The sequence below is a fragment of the Peromyscus eremicus genome, chromosome 20 (assembly GCF_949786415.1).
Source record: "Peromyscus eremicus chromosome 20, PerEre_H2_v1, whole genome shotgun sequence".
Taxonomy (NCBI): domain Eukaryota; kingdom Metazoa; phylum Chordata; class Mammalia; order Rodentia; family Cricetidae; genus Peromyscus; species Peromyscus eremicus.
The window spans coordinates 35,053,853-35,072,840 of record NC_081436.1 but is presented as its reverse complement, the minus strand read 5'-3'; the positions used below and the strand labels follow the sequence as shown (position 1 = coordinate 35,072,840).

Below are 18,988 nucleotides of genomic sequence, written 5' to 3'. Positions count from 1 at the left end.
TTAAGGAAGAATTAGAGGAGGTCAAAGGTAACAGATCTGAAGAGGATGCCAGGAGATGGAACACAGAGAGTTGTGTTGCATATGAAGCCCGTGGGAAGCTGTGGAAGTATCTTTAAGCAAGGGGATGAAAAGAGCACATTCATGAGACAATTAAGCAATAAAAAAGCATGACCATTTTGTGTAAAATACCATGATGGAGGGTTAGGTTCCCACCACCACTGTTTTATTCTCAGCCCCAGTGCACAGAATTTATGAATGAGTTCTTCTATAATGGATAAATAAGTAGATAGATGGAAGGATGGACACATGCATTGGTGGATGTATGATTTGATAGAAAGATGGATGGATGATGACTGACTTTGTAGGTGAATGAATGGGATGGGTGATTGGATGCATGTATGGTAAGGTACATGGATGGGGCGGTGCATGAATAGATTGTGCATGACTATATGAATGCATGCATGCATGTAGCAATACATGGTTGCATGAATGAGATAATGCCTCTGAGTCTAGGCCCCCCTCTCTCTTCTCTTCTACAGAATGTTCCCGTCACCAGGCCTGCCTTGTCACCACCCTGCAGATCCAGCCTGGGTTTGTGAGGTGTGTGTTCTACCCTGATATACAGAACTGCATACACAGCCTACAGAGCCAGACCTGCTGGCTTCTGCTCCGTGAAGAAGCTGCTTACATCTACCGGAAGTCTGGTAAGTTGGATTGGGTCTCTGAAGCCATGGTTTGGGGCCTGGGTATGGCTGGGAAGGATATTTGCTTGGTGACTGGAATGGCAGTGGCTTTGAAACTCTTAAGGGAGACTTGGCCAAAGGTCACTGGCTAGGAAACATTCTCCTGGGTGCAATAGGGGAGGTTGGAGAAATTCCAACTTCTGTGCCACATTTATTCTTTGAATCACAGAAACTGTCTGGGCCTTTGAAATATATAAGATAAAAATTAAATGTGTTTTATTAATGTTGGTTTAGAAAGCTCTTGTCCATGCCTTATTTTGCCTGTATGCCTGGCACCTTCTCCTCATGTTGGAGATCGGCACTCTGTGGCACAGAGAAGTTGAGTGATGGCAGAAGGGAGAACCTAGAGGCAGATCTGTCTCCCAGTGCCACCCTCCACCTCAGATTCATGCTACCTAAGGAGTAGGTCATAAATACTCAGACTGAACTCTTCTAAGCTCAGTTGAGTTTAAAGTCATTCAGGACTAGAGCTATAGCTTAGTAGTAGGGTACTTGCCTAGCATGTGCACAGCCCTAGGTTCTACCCCCAGCACTACATATAAATGAATTATTTGAAGATCATTTACAATGTACGCTAGGCACTCATGACACAGTCAAGGGGAGAAATGCATATAAATCTATCATGGAGGAAGCCAGTAAAGAGCGGTGAGTCAGGAAACACGAGCCAGAGACTGTGGGGAAGCCCTGCCCTACTAAACACACTTACTGGAGAAGTGATTGGCTGTTGAAGGGTTAGCTGTACCTGCCATCCTGTCTCCTGAAGCATGGTCACACCTTTTCTCTAGAAAGGATCAGATGAAACAATATAATAGGCTTCATAGCTATATATCATTATTATAGATACTCACCTGCCATTGTAGGATAAAAGTACTTCAAGACTGAAGTTCAGTGGCTAGCCGTGTACTAAAGAAGAGTGTGCACATCTACACCTGCAAATCACAGACTGCTAGCCAAGGCAGTTGCATGATTAAATGCACGCTCTTTGGGAAGAACCCACTATATCTGCAGGGGTTCAAAGGGAAAGCTGCCCATCTGGCATGTTCCCTAGGTTTGAGCATGCAGACGGCCTGAGCAGGCAGCACCATACAGCAGGCTTGAAACTGGACTGAGATCTACAAACTGTGTTTTCACTCTTGCTCATGCCTTATTTAGGATAGGTCCAGCTAAGAGCGTACAACTGCTTTCCATGAGGCAGAAGAAATCCTGGCCATCTTAGCAGCCACAATCATAGTCAGATGCCTAAGACCCTTGATTCACTGTTGTTGGGAATAACTTCAGTCATGATATGTGCTCTATGTCCTACTAGAAAACAACTGCCTCTTTCCATTCTGCTTCCATCTGGGGCTCTAACTCATACTCCAGGAGTTTCCTAATGAAGACACCTTCATTTCCCTCTCTATCCCTCTTCTGCTCCCTCACTCTCTCCCATTCTCTCTTCATCTTTTCCTAAATGTCTTCTTTATTCCTTCCACTCATTTGCCCACTCATCCATCTGCCTATCCTCCATCCATTCATCCTCCATCCCTCTGTCTTCTCCTCCCTCTATCCCTCTTTATCATTTCGTTATTCCTTCAACTCACTTAGCCACCCATCCATCTTCCATCTTTCCTCCATTCCCCCAGCTCTCCTTCTATCTATCTGTCTGTCTTTCCTTCCACTAATCTGTCCACCCAAATGTGGAGTTCCTTCTATTGGCCAAGCACCGGGCTGGAAATATATCCTCTGTTGCCATTCATCCTTGGTACCATTGAGTTACAGAATCGCTACCATTCCTGTTTAACATGAGAGAATTTGATGGTTGGACACACCACAACCTTTGGCCAAAATGCATCTGTTCCATCATGTGAGGAGCAGATGTGCTCCCAAAAGCATTGTGGGTTCTGACTCACCCTGCTGAGCCTGTGCCAAGTCACCAACAGACATGAGAGCAGGTTTTTTAGCTTCATGACCCTCCGACATATCTGCTACAGAATTCTTTGTTGAGAGGAGTATCTTATTCTGTCTATCATATGATATTTAGAATCTCAGCTAGATACTAGTCACAACCCTCTACAACCTAGTGGCAACTTAAAATGTCCCCAGGCATGATCAATATTGCCTCAGGTTAAAAACCACTTCCGGCCAGTAATCACTGCATACAGCAATGGTTCTTAGGGAGTGGCTAGCTTCTGCCCACCACTCTTCTCTCTAGCACTCCTGTTTGCCCTCACTGTGACAGACACATTTTTATGGAAGGAGCCATGCAGAAAACAGAATGACTTTGCTTTCTGCCAGCTCAGAGCAGAGCAAGCCAGCCTACCTTAGAACAATAAAAGATTTCACACACACACATACACACACACACACACACACACACACACACACACACATACATACACCTTTCTTTGCTGGCATTTATAGTTTTCTTTGTGCAAGGCCTAAGTCTTATGAGGAACCACCTCAAGACCCCATGGCATGAGCCTGGGTCCCATTAAAGTTTACTGAATCAACAAATGAGGAAGAAGAGGCGCAGGAGAGGAAATAAGATCAGGTAGCCCCCAATGGACAACAGTGAACTGATTAGTGTGGTAGCAAGGCTTTGGAGGACCTCTAGTGTACTGATGAGCAGGCCTAAGCAGCACTAGCTATGACCTTATGAATCAAGACTTGTGACATGAACCCCAGCTGAGAAGGCCTAGCAGAGGAAGACTGGGGTAATGAGCCAATAGGAAGGGGGAGCCCTGACCAGGCTTGATGTGTGTGAACAACATGGTTGGGCAAGGGAGGAAGGGATGGCTCTGAATTCAGCATCGCCCATCACAGCTTGTCTCCACTGTAAACCATTTAGTTACAAGGAATGTGTTCTAGAAGGTAAACTACATGGAGGGCACACTCACTTGTCCCAAATCTGTGCTGAGCTGACTGGAGCAATGCCTTTATCCAGCTCTCAGTATGAATGATCCAGACATTCTAACTCTGGACTAAGAGACTAGATGAAGTGATTGATAACAGGTCCTACTCCAGACACCCAGCTGATGAATCATCTCTCACTGTAGGCCCAAGTGTTCCTTTTCTAGGCCCCTGGGTGTGTGATGAGTGGTGTGGGCCTGAGTTAACACATACACTTCAGGAGCATTGGAAAAATGCAGGAGACAGTTCATGAACAGGCGTCCATGTGCCCTTACACCTACTTTATGCTGCATGCAGCAGCTTCTGCTATTACTATTCACAGTTGGTGTTGTTGACATTGAAAGCTAACCTTGGCTAATTCTTAAATGTGGATGTAAATGAACCCCTGACATTTTCTAAGCTCCCTCAAACTGCAATGATGTTTGTTTTCTTGCTGGAAGCCAGCTGGAATGCCGTTTCTCATTGTCCTTGTCTGCCTCTCTGCCCTTGCCTCCCCACCAGGAATCCCTCTGCTCCGCTCCGATGAAGCATCCACACCCTCTGTACGCATTGACCCCTTCGGCCAGCTTCAGGGAGGCTCTCAGGTCGTCAAGGTGGGCACTGCTTGGAAGCAGGTCTACCAGTTCCTTGGAGTTCCCTATGCAGCCCCACCCGTGGCAGACAGCCGCTTCAGGCCACCAGAGCTCTTGAATTGGACAGGCTCCTGGGATGCCACCAAGCCAAGGTATGGAACAAGTGGCACTACTGTGGTGAATGCCCAAAGAATGTCTATCCCGGTCTAACCTGTCATGGCAGAGCCAGGTGTTCTGGTTAGAGCGGGGTATGTGATTGCATTCCATTAATAACACCAGGGCTGACTGACACAGGTAGCCAGCTGTGATGGGTCGGTGCTGCTTTCTCACAGCTAGGCAGCTGGTGGAAGGCCTGTGTGTTCTGTTCCAGGCAGTGATCCTGGAACCCAGGCCAAGGAGGTGCTGCACTTAGCAGCATGACTCTTCCAAGCTCTCCTTGGGCATCTGTGTCCAGGAACATAAGGCTGTAGAAGAATCTCTAGGAGGTTCATAGGGGGTCAGGCCTGAGGTGGCCGTGTGCATCACGCACACACATGACATTTGTAGTTGTCAAAGTCAGCAACATCTGGCTTTGTAAAGGTGCCTTCTCTCTTTTTCTTTTCTTTTCTTCACCTTCTTTCCTCCCTCCCATCCTCCTTTTTTTTTTCTTTCTGTCTTTCTGAGATAGGGCCTCACTATGTAGTTCTAGGCTGGCCTTGAACTTGAGATCCTCCAACCTCAGCCTTCCTGAGTGCTTGGGACTACATGTGTGTTGCCATGCCTGGCCAGACATCTAACTTAGTGGGATTGAAAATGCAACATGGTAGGAAAGATGAAGGAGCCAATGAACAAAAAAAAAAACCCTCCTCAACTAGGACAATATAAGGAGTTCTGTTTCTCCGTCCCTGTCTTTTCTGAGCTTATCACTCAGACCCTATCATTTCCCCCTCATCAAACCTGTTATGTTAAACACTGACACATGATGAACTCCACTGGAATATTTTGTGAGAGAAGTCACTTAGCCCTTGGGGAGTAGGCACTAGGTACCTCTGCCACTTGCAATTCTTCCTTGAGTCCTATGACTCTGTCCTCAGGAGCACTGTCCTCCATGCCCACTGTGGCCACTCTCTGCTTGCTGAGCAAGTGCCAATCCCCAGAAGTAGAGGATGAGTGAGGGGCTCCTGAAGCCCTGTGGGAAAGATGACAAGGACCACCCTAATAGAGTGGCAAAGGAAAGTGCAACAGAGTGGAGTTGAGTTGGTTCCACCATTAGGAAACTCCAAACCCAGAGACACTAATTAGAGAGTCTTTCTGTAGTAGGATGTATCCAAGGGACAAAAGAGGTAGGTGACCACCCAGATCTTGGGTAGACAGTGGCTACAGAGTTTAGTCGTGCCATGATTGGTAACTCTTGGAAGAAGAGTCCAAATGGCCTTGGGTAGATGATCCTTGTGTGGCCATTAGGAGGGGTCCCAGATGAGCTCTTCTACAAGGGGACACTCAAACTGACACCCAATCCTCTTCCCTGATGTAGAAGGTGGGTCTGATACCTCTTCTCAGGGCAGAGTCTGTGCAACATAGCAAGGAAAGGCCAAGGCCCTGCCAGCTCCCATCTCCTTCTCTGGCCTTGGTCTCTAGTTAGCATGTTTACCTCTGGGTGGCAAGTTTTTCCACAGTCCAATGGCCAGAGAAGGTCCTAGACATGCTGCTATTCCTTCTATTCTCTGATCATACCTATGACCTGGAGCTTCCTCCAGAACTACACCGAAGCCAGGCCTTTGACTCTGACCATGAGTGGTGGGTATGGAGGAGAGGGGGAGAGGGCAGGTCCCTTTGATATGTCTCTGAAAATCCCATGCCTTATTTCTTCAGGGCCAGCTGCTGGCAGCCAGGTGCCCGTACCCCAACGCCTCCCCAAATCAGTGAAGACTGTTTGTATCTCAATGTGTTTGTCCCCGAGGACCTGGTGAGTTTAGGAGCACTCGCTGTATTGTCTGATGAATAACACTTGTTAGCAATCCTGTTTCCCACCTTCCCTGGGCTCTATGGAACATGTGCTGCTACAGCATTATTCTTAGAGGCACTGGGCTCCCTTTATGAGAGCTGAAAGTGAGTAAGGGGCTCAGAGCTTTCCAGACAGGCTCCTGTGTGAGATGTGTGAAGATGAAGTGTTAGGCTGTTACCTTGAACACAATTCTTCCTGTATCTGCTTAAGAAGTCACTGCTGTCTTGGGGCTGAGTGGCTGGAGGACATAGACCATGAGAGGAAAAAGGGTGTGAGGAGGAAGTAGAGCTCCAAGTGTGTACTGAGCCTTGGTCCTATCTCTGATCACTTTGAAACATTAGCACAGCATCCTTACCTCTGGGAGCCTCCATTTTCCTACCTGTGAAGTGAGGCACAGGAACTGACATCACAGACTCCCAAGGTTAGGCAGCTTGAGCCGCACATACTTTCTCTTCTCACAAGTCCAGGATCAAAAGGATGATTTCCTCCATTGCTTATCTTCTTGGCTTGCCCTTGGCACCTTCTACCAGGGTCTTTCATAGTCTTTCCCTTGTGTATGTCTCTGCACAAATTCCTTCTCCTTAAAAGGACACTGTTCTTATGGAATCAGAGTTCACATACTGGACCACAATCAGGTCTCCAAGTATGATCACTGTCTGAGCTAAGGTGTCAGTGTATGAATCTGGAGGATAAAATTCAGCCCATTTGGATAAGGTTAAGTGTGTGCCAAGGCAGAGCTGGCCAGAGGGCTGAGTCTGACTTCATGAATGACAGTGGTACCTCACACGAGCTCAACATCAACCTTTTCCATCTCTCCAACCTCTTCAGGTCTCCAACGCATCGGTTCTGGTGTTCTTCCACAATACCATGAAGATGGAGGGCAGTGGAGGACAGCTGACCATTGATGGCTCCATCCTGGCTGCAGTTGGCAACTTCATCGTAGTCACTGCCAATTACAGAGTGGGGGTCTTCGGCTTCCTGAGTTCAGGTGTGCTGCTGGTGTGATGGACAGGTCCATCAGCCTTCCATCGCTATAAGAGATACCGGAGACAGTTTGCTTAAAAGAGGAAGTACTCATTTGGGCTCACTGTTTGGGAGGTTCTAGTCTAGTTTTGGTGGACTGCCCCTGTTGCTTTGGTTTATGCTGAGCTAGCCCAGCATGGCAGCTGGAGTATCCAAGCACAGCTATGCTCCTCATGGCCAGGCAGCAATAGAGAGCGATATAGGGCTAGGAAGCTACAGTCTCCTTTGAGAGAGTGAAAAGGGTCTACCAGTAGCACCATTTCAGAGCCAAGCCTTTAGAACACAGGCATTTAGGGACCTTCTGGATCTAGACTGGAGCAATTGGGCCGCTCACCTCTGAGGTGAGAGCTGCTCCCTGCACAAACTCATCGCCATTTTCTCCAAGCCTCGGAACCTCTTGGCTCCTGCCCTTCCTATAGCCCAGCTAGACACATTTATGAGCTCTTCCAGGGATGCTGCCCCCTCCCCAGCTCTTTGAAAGGAACAATAGCTGCCATTTGTTGAAAACTTACACTGTGTCTGAGACTGTCCCATTACATCTCAAGCTTCATCATGTAATGTGATCTAATGTGTTCCGAGTGTGTGCATTCAAATATATGTACATGCATGTGTGTAGCAGGAATCTTAAAAGTTCTTATTAATAAAATCAAACCCGAGGCCAGTTATTGGGGTGAATACTGGAAGATCAGAGAGACAGAACAAACCACAGCTAACCTCACCTGGCCAACTTCTCAGCTGATCTTGTTTCCTCAGACTGGAAGCTTCTGTGTCCTTATATCTGAATGGCTCTCAGCTGAACTGTGCTGCTCAAAACCTAAAAGCTTAACCAGCCAAATGCTACTAGTTTCTGGTCCTCATGCCTTATATACCTTTCTGCTTTCTACCACCACTTCCTGGGATTAAAGGCTTACTTTCTGGGATTAAAGGCATGAGTCACCATGCTTGGCTGTATCCTTGAACACATGGATTTCTGCCTCTTGAATGCTAGGATTAAAGATGTGAGTGCCACCATTTTCTAGCCTTTGTATCTAGTGGCTGTTCTGTCTCTGACCCCAGACAAGTTTATTAGGGTACACAATATTTTGAGGAACACAATACCACCACACATGTGTATGCTTAGAAGGAAGATTGGGGACCAAAGAGGTTAGAGACTTGGTCAGGAAACAGAACTGCTGCAGTGAACTATGGATACTCTTTTCCTGGCTAGCTCTCAGATCTACCACATAGAGGCCATTGGACTTGGTACAAAGACTGTGTGAATAGAGTGACTCCCTCCTCCTTTATTTCCAGTCTCACTGTGAATCTGTTTGTACTCCTAGTCATACCACTCACTAAACCACTTAGGCAGAATAGAGTCCTGGCCCCAGCACAAACACCTTCTCTCTACCCTTATCTACGTACATATACCCCTGTGAAAGGGGCAGGTTGGTCACTAGTGGAGAAGGTAGGGCCTTGGGATCTAAAGAACTAAGGCCAGTACTGGCTCTCATTGACAGTTTGACCTTAGACCAACCCTCCCTTTCTCCCAGTGTGTTAGATCCCTCCTCTCTAAAACAGGAATGGTTTTGCTCTACTTTCAAGGCTCCTGGAAGGGTTAAGATGGTGCATTCAAGAGGTTTTAAAAGCCCATGAGTATAGGGGCTGAGCCTCATCGCTGATTTCCAAGGATCTCCTCCAAGTCCTGGGATGTGTTAAGAGTGGACAGACAGGTAGAAGCCAGGAGGGCCAGAAAGAATGTGGGTGGGTGGGGGAAACTAGGGAGACCACGTGGTATAAGGACCTAAATGCCACAGCAGAGGCACCAGGCCAGTCTGTAGAGCAGGCAGCAGTTAGTGTAGAGCATCTTGAGGTTGAGGAGATGGTAGCCGTAGGGTTCTTTTGGAGCGACAGGCTCAGCTGAAAGCCACGGATATGAATGGAATCTTCTTCAGTCTCCATCCCCTGACTGAGGCTGGGTGGCATGAAGAGTGAACGCAGTATAGAGTATGGAGTTGTACAATTTTTGCCATGGTATAAATAATTATTCACTCGTGAACTTTCTTTTTAGAAGAGGAAAATTTCTGTTGTGTTTTCTGTCCTCTATTCAAACACAAAGCTGGTTCTCTGGAACTTTAAGGGACATTCAGGGCTTAGCTGACTGAAGCTGATCCCAAGAGCTCTTTCCAGACACAGCTAACTAAAGCTTAAGGCTTCTCTAGGCAGCAGAGTGACTTTCCATCTGTCCTCTGTCCTGAGGGGCATGGGGAATTAGGATTTCAAGGAGAATTCTTACCCTTCTGGATAGGCAAACTCATTTTGACCTCTGGTGTAGCTATCTGAGGGAAGGTTATAGAAACTTCCAGAATACCCATTCTTCTCCTTTCTAACTTACATCAATGCTACCTGATCATTTTATTTAAAAAAACAAAAACAAAAACAAATAAACCTAAAATACTATCAGCATCTGGAGAGAGTTACACTTCAGAGGGCATTGGGAGATATGTGCAATAGGAATTGTGTGCATGGGAGAGTATATACATTGAGAACTGTGCCCCAGGAGTAGTTACTTTCTGCCTTCAACAAATCCTGACATGGTACTGGCACCAGAGGAAGCCAAATTTGTCCTTGTTTGATGAAGGTCTTATTAAACAATGCCAGTTCTTACTTCCCAGGAGTCTAAAGAACTCAGAACTTCTATGTTACCCCTCATCATGTGGTGGGAAATTGACACATGGGCAGTGAGCATCAGGAACGCTCCTCCTGCCTTGTTCCTGCCAATGCGGGCTATGGATAGCTCTCCCTAGACTCACAGCCATTGTCCTGACTCACTCAGCACTCTGTTCTCCTAGACTCCCAGAGGAAACAAACACATTGATCTTGACAAATGGAACTCAGGAGCAATCCAGAAAAGGCCACAGTGAGGACAGGGTTTGCCAATAGCTTTACCAGGCCCAGAACATGGAAAGCGTTTGAAGAGAACTTGAAAATCTCCACAGCTGGAAGAGTAGTTTATATTATTCATGGGCTCTGAGGTGGTGTTCTCTTCAGCTTTGCTAATATTGGGTCAGGCAATCAGCGTGTAAGATCTTCCTACCTTGGTCTATTTGGGAATATGGGGTCTTTTGGACACGTTCCTGTTCTGTATGGAATCCCCTCATTCATAGCTAGAGCTGTGACGTCTCATGAAGGTCTGGGAGGGGAGCTCAAGAGAGATATGGGCTGTGGCTAGATCTGTATGCAGATGGCAACAGGTGTCACCATGTCTATATTCTTTACTTTTCTTATTGCAGTGATAAAATAGCCAATAGAAGCCCCTTAAGGGATCAAGAGTCTCCTTTGGCTCCCATTTTGAAAGCGTGGTCCATCATGCTGGCAAGAGCTTGAGGTTGCTGATTACATTGCACCTGCCCTTGGGACACAGAGAGGGGAGAGTGCTGGTGCTCAGTTCATTTTCTCCTCTTCTCTCAGTTCAGGATCCCAGTCCATGGACTGGTGCCTCCCACATCCAGGGTTTCTCCTCCAACCTCTGTTAAGCCAGCCTAGACACTTGCTCACAGACATGCCCAGAGACTCCTGTAGTAGGTGACTCTAGAGGATGCTATGTTAGCAGTGTGAAGCCTCACAGTCTCTAAGGACAGAGTCAGAAAAGACGAGATGTATGTGAACTTTAGATGTGGAATAGACCAACAGGGGGACTCTATTATGGCAACCAAAGAACAGTGTAGTGTCTCAAAAGAGCTAATGAACATTTATCTTTTTGTTATTTTGTGAGTATGTGTGTAAAACATTTAGCATGGTGCTACATCTTCAATAAATAGTTGCTAAATTCTATGATATAAGAAAGAGATGTGGGTTCAGTGGCACACCTCTAAAGCCATAGATTAGGCCATAAGGGAGACTGGTCTCCTTTGCCTGGCCTGGGTTAGCCACTGTTTGACAGATCTACCTGCAGTAGGGTCTGAGTCCTTGGGTGGGAATCACCTCCTTCCCTGGGCTGGAAATGAATATGCCTGGCCTCTTCTCTGAGTCCCAGTCCTTCACATTGCTCTGTCCACTGACAGATGAGAAAGCCAGGGCTCAAAGAGGAAAGGTGTTTCCACTCTCCTGGCTAGTCAAGCCCAAAGCTCAAAGACAACCCAGATTATGCCCAGGTTCTTCTCAGTGTCCTCCCCTGTGTCTGTAGCTTACAGTACTGGCCTGGGTAGACAAGCCCCTCGGAGAGCCTTGTGTCTGACATAGCACAGTTACTGTAAAATCCAAAGCTGTCAGCACACACAGGCTAATGACTTTCCTCTTTTTGTAGGCTCTGACGAAGTGGCTGGCAACTGGGGGCTGCTGGACCAGGTGACGGCTCTGACCTGGGTGCAGACCCACATTGGAGCATTTGGTGGAGATCCTCAGCGTGTGACACTAGCATCAGATCGTGGTGGGGCTGATGTGGCCAGCATCCACCTTCTCACCACCAGGACTACCAGGCTCCAGCTCTTCAGGAGGGCTCTGCTTATGGTGAGTGGTATGGCCTGCTTTCAGTACTCCCTCAATGATCTCCCTGACTTTGGAGACTAGCTGGCTGCAATTATTGGTATCCTCTTATCCCTCATACTGTCGTGGATCTCGTTCTGGCTGTCACCAAGTATATGTGGTCCAGGGAGCTAAATGACTTCCTTAGTTCTTTCTACTCATGTGGAAAAGTCTACATGACTGAGTGTCTCTATTCCCTGGATCCTTATTAGGGTTAAAAACCCTTGTCAGGGAGGAAACTCACTACTCAGGACTTTCTCTAGCGGGCTGAGATGCCTGCTGAGTGGAGATGATGGTGGTGGTGGTACTGCTGGCCGCCACTGTTGTTGATGGTTCCATGATGCTGATGATGACAAGAAGAAATGACCTAATTGGCTACATCAGGAGCGGTTTGGCCACTGACTAGCTACTGCTTGAATTGAGCCTTTGACTGGTCAGCAGCACTGTGTTAGATGATGGAGTGTCATGATAAATTAGACACATTCCAGTTCACAGGAGGCTTGTGGGTTGCAGGGTGAGGGACACATACACACACACAGATATTTTAAAGGACCATGGAATATTTAAAAAGAATCCTCTGGCAAGGATAAGGGAAGGTAACAGTACAAATGGATATGGCCCTGCAGAAGGAATGTCCTAGGGAAAGGCTAAAGGCTGTGCAAGCAGTAACCAGAGGCAGAGTCCTGGTGACACTGCCAGTGTGGGGACAGTGTGCACAGCCTTGCTTGACTGGTGCATAACTTGGGCTTTTCCTGTATGCATGGAAACTACCCAAGGGTTCTGCTTGTGCATTTATCCAGTTTCTTGTTTGTTTCCTCTTATGATCCTAGCCATTTTTAAAGAGTCTCATCAGTGGCACTAAAGACATTCCCATTACTGCATGACCATTAATGCTATCTGATGCTAGAACTGTTTTTATCATCTCGTTAGATACTCTGTACCTGCTAAATGTGAGCCCTGTACTTTCTTATCCCTAAAGCCTCAAGAAGTCTGTCTTCTGCCTCACTCTGGTTTTGTCTACTCTAGAACTTCATATTGGTGGAAACACACGATTTGTGTATTTCATGTAGCATACCATCTTCAAGGTTTACCAAGGTTTACCAAGAATGCGGTACATTTTATAAAATCCTTTGGCTTTAGATGGGAACAATATTCCATAGAGCAGCTTTTGTATCCATCCATTCACCTGTCAACAGACATCCATTCTTTTCCTTTTGGCTACAGTGCGTAGTACTTCTGGGAGCAAGGGGTACATCCAAGGCTTTTAAAGCAGACAGGAAGCTGGTATGAGATCCCATCTTGGAAAGCTTCTCTTAGAACTAAATGAAGAGAGAATTTAAGAAGTGGATATTTCAGGTAGAAAAGTAGCGAGGAGACCTCTAGTAACCAAAGCGAAGGAAAGGTGGAGGTGCTGGGGCAATAACTCAGTCAATAAACTTCAGAACCTGTATAAAAAAAATCCATAAAAACCTGGATCCTGTAAAAAGTTGGATGTAGTAGTGTATGCCTGTACTTCCAGCACCAGGGAGGAGGACACAGCTCCAACCCTGAGACTCACTGGCCAGCCTAGCTTACTTGGCAAGATCAGACCAGTGTAATACCCTATCTCAAATGATTACAATATACAACACCAACCACTAATGAACAGATCTTAGGGAATGACACCCAAGGTTTGCCTCTGGCTTTCCCATGTTCACACACACAAGTGTACCTACACACACCCACACGCGCTCACACATGCAGGAACAAGGAAAGATAGAGGACCATTTAAATTAAAACCTTAAGCCTAATTCTACATAGATCTGTCTCTGCTAATAACTCTAGACCAGATAACCATACTTCAGCTTTACCCAATTCTTCTGATGTCCACACCTTTGATTATGGAGGGAGGAGAATGTCACTGCTTGGCCATAACTGATGCTAGACAGTATTGGGTATTGTCACTGTTCCTGACAGACAGAAGAGCCGCTTACCTCTCTCTCTCCCTTTTGGAGCTGCAGAGGACTTCCCATTCCTTGGACTCTTTCCGTACCTGTGCAGATAGTTTCATTCACAAAGAACACCCCCTCTCTTCTTTCCCCGCCCACTCATCATTTAAAAAGAACTTCCAGACTTTTGGGCTCAGACCAAGCTCTTTCTATGGCATGTGCTGCCCCCCCAAACATCTCCTGTACAGCGGGTATCCTGATTTCCAGGAGTCTGGTTGCTTTCAGCTCCAGGTCAGTCTCTGCTACATGCCTAGCCTCTGGATAGGAGTGGCTGGTGTGCCTTGTGCTCCAAGGCTCTGGTGTCCTGCTCAGCACACCTTGCAGTGAGCAGGTGCTATGCAATAAACACAGGGCACTGGTGTGGTTGGAATGAATGAGCAGATAATCTGGCATTCTCAGGGACCCAGGGATCCCTGTGAGCCTACTCCTTCCTGCCATACTTTTCTTATGCTTCTTGCCATTGATTCCACTTTTCTTCACGCTGACCCTTTGAAGTGGATCCACCTAAGAGAGAGCTTGGAGCACGAACACCTTCTAATTCCTGGTATTCAACTCAGGTCTTTCATGCCTGAGGTTGATCTTGTGGGCGGTGGGGTCCTCCAGTGCCCTGTGTCACCCAGACCTTGTCAGGACCTTAGAGATGCTCAAATGCCTTCATGGGGCCCAGAAGGCAGACTTTTTTTTTTTTTTTGGTGGAGTTTAAATTGTCTGGGGAATTTCAGAAACAAATGGCAGCACATTTAAAAATAACCCCTCCGTCTGTTTTATGCATTTGGAAACAGCTTTTACAACCACTCCCAGAAGTCCTTGGGATCGTGTAAGCTTATTTGGAACTGAGCAAACAGAACTGCTTCAATGCCTTAGCAGCTCTTAAAGTGTTCTTTACCAACAGATGTTTGGGCAAGGAGTGGGAGCTGCCAGTTTATTCTTGACTAAGATCTAACAGCTCTCTGCAAATCTTGGGTTTGGGACTGTTTAAACATCCATCAAGAGAAGCCGCTGTGGTGATAATTAATAATCTATATTTAGTGTACTGTACTTGGCAAAAAAAAAAACCACTATCTTATCTCAGATTCCTTCCACTGGCTGGCACAGGGTCTTTATTTTATTTTCTAGCTAGAGATAAGAAATCTTATCTCTTAGAGAATTTCAGTGACTTACCAAAGAACACATACCAAAGAAGGAACCTCATGATGGATCAAGACCTAAAACTAAATCATCTGCTTTCCCACATTATGAGGCTGCTCCCCTGGTAACCTAGGATTTTCTCTGTATTTAAAGATGTACTAGAAAGTGGTCAAACTAGGCAGGTAGGTCTGAATTATGATCTTCAGACAAAACCCTTCACCTTCTATTTTTACCTGTAAAATCAGTATGTTTAGTTCTATTGCTCAACATTGTGAGAAGCTATGGGGCATAATGCTTCAAAATCCCTGGCCACTCAAGAAATTTAAGCCCCTTATTACTCCTTCCCAGTCCAAGGGAAGCCACCTCCACCCACAAAAGCCTCAGGACAGCTTACTTGCCTGGGGCCAGGTTGGAGAAGAAAGCTTGATGCAGCCACACATCCCACAGAGCTGGATTCTAGGCCAGCTTTCCAGGGAGGGAGAAGAAGCTCTGTGCTTGACAGTAGGAAAACTTCCCCCAATGCCTCCAACATTTACCCAGGACTGTTGCTTTCCTGGCCAGCTCCAGCCTCCTGAATCCAGCTGAATCTGCACCTTTCCCTGCTCCATTCCCATGTGACCATGACCATCACAGATCCTAGAAAGTGGCCTGGTATGTCAAAACCTCAAAGCTTATAGGCCACATGTGTCCCAGAATAGCTAGGGAGGTGACCCAATGCTTTTATAGTTGACATTATGGGCCAATGTCAAAAGATCACACACCCCTCTTGGCCTTTCTGTCTCTGCTCAGTGGATAGTGTGTGTTATGTCACTGGAAATCGCTTTCCCTGAGGTCCCAAGCCTTCCTTATCCCCCAGAGCAGAGGGAAGCTTCCATCAGCAACAAGATTTCTAGTTATCAGCTTTGAGGAATTCTGTCTAAATTTTTTAATTATTATTTTATGTATAAGGGTATTTTGCCTATGTGTATCTCTGTGCACCAGTGTGCCTGGTGCCTGCAGAAGTCAGAAGAGCATGTTGTATCCCCTGGAACTGGAGTTTCAGATAACTGTGAGCCACTGTGCAAGTGCTAGAAATTGATTCCAGATCTCTGGAAGAGCAGCCAGTGCTCTTAACCACTGAGCCATCTCTCTAGCATCCTGTCTGATTTTCCAGTGCTATTTTCCCAACAAGTGTGATTCTAGTTCTATCATGGCTAAATACATCACTTCTTTCAGGAGTTTAATTATCTTACCAGGTTCTTGACAGATAGCATCGCCTCTGACTTGTAGGACACAACCAACACCCAGGGCATGGTAAGAGGATGGTGACATGGTCTCACAGACTGTTGCCTGCAGTTGATGACTGTCACATAGTAGGAGTGTTCTCCTCTAGCTGGTATCTTCTAAACTGGCCTGACTAGTCTTGAGAACAGATGTTTCTGTATGAACTTCAGAATGATTTTATTGATGTTCATTTTATTTTAATAATTTTCCTGGGAATTTGAGTATAATTTCATAGAATTTAATCTATTGATTTTAGGGATAAATCTACATGATTATGGTTAATACTATGTTCAGCAACAAGCTAACTCAGAAATACCCCTAGCTCTTGCCTGTTGGGTACATTGAGTTTTCTATGAAGTTTCCCCATAGTCTGTGGATAATGAGTGTCTAGCTTATTTCTGTATTGTTGGAGCAGAGTCTCAGATGGAGTGATACAGAGACCCAACACCAAAGCAGCTCAGAGGACCAGAGCCTCTTCTCTTTTCTTTCTTTCTTTCTTTTTTTTTCACTTTGTAAGATGAGAAGCTGGTTGTCTATAGTAATTTGAATAAAAATGGCTCACATAGGCTTACAGGGAGTGGCATTATTTGAAAGGATTAGGAGGTGTGGCCTTATTGGAGAAAGTGTGTCACTGGGGGTGGGCTTTAAGGTTTCAGAAGCTCAAGTCAGGCCCAGTGTCTCACTCTTTCTTCCTGCTGCCTGCCAATCCAGATGTAGTACTCTCAGCTCCTCTCCAGCACCATGTCTACCTATGTGCCACCATGCTTCCTGCTATGCTGATAATGGACTAAACCTCTGAACTATAAGCCAGACACAATTAAATGCTATCCTTTGTAAGAGTTGCTGTGAGCATGATGTCTCTTCACAGAAATTTAAACCTTCACTAAGAAGCATCTCTTTGACACTCAAGACACTAGTTTCTTATGGAGGTTTCTCTGCCATCCCAATGGCCTAATCCTCATTGGTAGGACTGAATCTAAGCAGTGGAAGGATGTAGCATCAGAGAATTAGAGGAGGAGGGAGAGAGGGAAGGAGGGAGGGAGGGAGGGAGGGAGGACTCTGTTGGTCCATAGCTTGTGATGAAGGTCCTCAGCAGATCTTTTCTCACTCTCGAGACTCACTGGACTTGTGTTTATGCTCCGTCTTTCTTGATTGTGTTGACTTTGAATATGCATCTCACTCATTACATGTAGCATATTAAATTTCTCTGTAAATTCTACCTGATGAGCCAGGCAGTGGTGGTGCATGCCTTAATCCCAGCACTTGGGAGATAGAGGCAGGTGGATCTCAGTGAGTTTGAGGCCAGCCTGGTCTACAGAGTGAGTTCCAGGACAGCCAGAGCTGTTACACAAAGAAACCCTGTCTTGAAAAAAAATCCACCTTGTGTCTATTTTAAAAAGTAAATTCCTGGCATCTGCCCTTTGCTTTTCTGCCTCCGTGGACTGTGTCACCTTCTCTGACCTCTCCAGTCAGAAGCTGAGTCCATTGCTTCTCAGTCTTTATTCCCCTGAGACACACTGTACTTGAAGTGATAAAATCCTCTCTTGCTATTTTATCAGCGGCACCTCGAAATTTTTGAAAAATAGAAAATGCCACTTTTCCCTAAGCACTTTCTTCTGTGCAGTTTTCCCCTTTACTCAAGAATTCTTTAAGAATTTAAATTCATGGAATTTTTCCTCATCCTCTGGCAAGGCGGCTTCCAGTGCCCCTTTAATGGTTGTTTGATATGTTGTAAAAACAGTATCATTTTCAGGGTGTAAGCCATCTGCCTTCTCCCTGGACTGCTTTTCCTGTAAGTAGTATTACATAATCAATTCTCATCTTACATTTCAATTTGCTTCAGCGTATAGCAAAAGTTTTCCTTGTGTTCATTTCTCTCCATGAAAAAAAAAAAAAAAAAAAAAAAAACTTCCACACGTGCAAAGGGATCACCTGAGCCCCATGATAGAAAATGTCTCATAAATCTACCTGTGCATTCCTCCAATGAAATCACTTCCAGACAGGGATCCACCTTCCACAACCTCCTTTCCAAGTAGAATGTGGGCCTGGGACTTGATGGAGTCTACCCTTTCTTGGATACCTTCTTTATTTATAGGCTATGCGCTCTTAGAACTGTATGTCTCATAGGCAGTGTGATGCTGGAATTTCTAACATTCACCCGCCATCCAGCATCCAGTTGATCTTTCAAAAGACCTCGTGAGCAGTTATCACTCTTCTTAGCTCTGCCTTCCTCCCATATGCAGGCTAAGCTCTGTCTATTCAGGGCCTGCAAACTCCTCACTTTGGATGATGTTTCTATTGCCACTGCCCCTCAGGCTCAGCCATGTAGCCCTTTGGTCTCTTTAAGCCTTTAAGCTGTAGACTTGCTCAAGTCTGCAGGACCTTCCCTGGTGGTCTGTTTCCTGGACTATGCAGCTATCTATTGCTCTTGCCTCAGCATCCATATAAAGAGTCATGGCTGCATGGAAGCTGCTATGTTTGGCATATCCCCACCACCCCTTCCACAGAAAGTGTCTCCTTTGTTAGTGGCATCTGACATCAGAGACCTCCATGGCCACAAGCCTCAGCAGTTAGGTTGAACAGGTGTCCAGATGACGTTTGTGGAAAGAAATTCTCAGAAGACAGTAGCCCAAGTACCACAAATAATGTGAAGATAGTTATCATGGTGAATTCAAGAAATCTCTCCCTCTTGAGCACTCCTGTGTCCATTCACATGAAGTGAGAAGGGGACCTCCAGCAAGTATCTCTTGCTGGCCTTTCTGCCTGTCCTTCCAGTTGAACTCTTCTTTGAAAACCAAAATCTATAAACTCCAGCGAGGCATAGTCACACTTCTCAACCCAGAGGTCCTTCATCCAAGGTTAAATAAGTATGTTTTACTTTAATCAGGAATAAATACA

General features: G+C 45.9%; 1 protein-coding gene across 1 annotated transcript in view; it reads left to right on the top strand.

Moving 5' to 3' along the window:
• Tg (thyroglobulin) overlaps nucleotides 1–18,988 on the top strand; it is a 190,859-nt gene that overhangs the window by 100,724 nt on the left and 71,147 nt on the right. Inside the window, exons 37-41 of the mRNA XM_059247013.1 lie at nucleotides 540–704; nucleotides 4,134–4,356; nucleotides 6,056–6,149; nucleotides 7,017–7,176; nucleotides 11,494–11,696. Of these exons, the coding sequence (XP_059102996.1) occupies nucleotides 540–704; nucleotides 4,134–4,356; nucleotides 6,056–6,149; nucleotides 7,017–7,176; nucleotides 11,494–11,696 (845 nt within the window). The remainder of the gene's footprint in view (nucleotides 1–539; nucleotides 705–4,133; nucleotides 4,357–6,055; nucleotides 6,150–7,016; nucleotides 7,177–11,493; nucleotides 11,697–18,988) is intronic.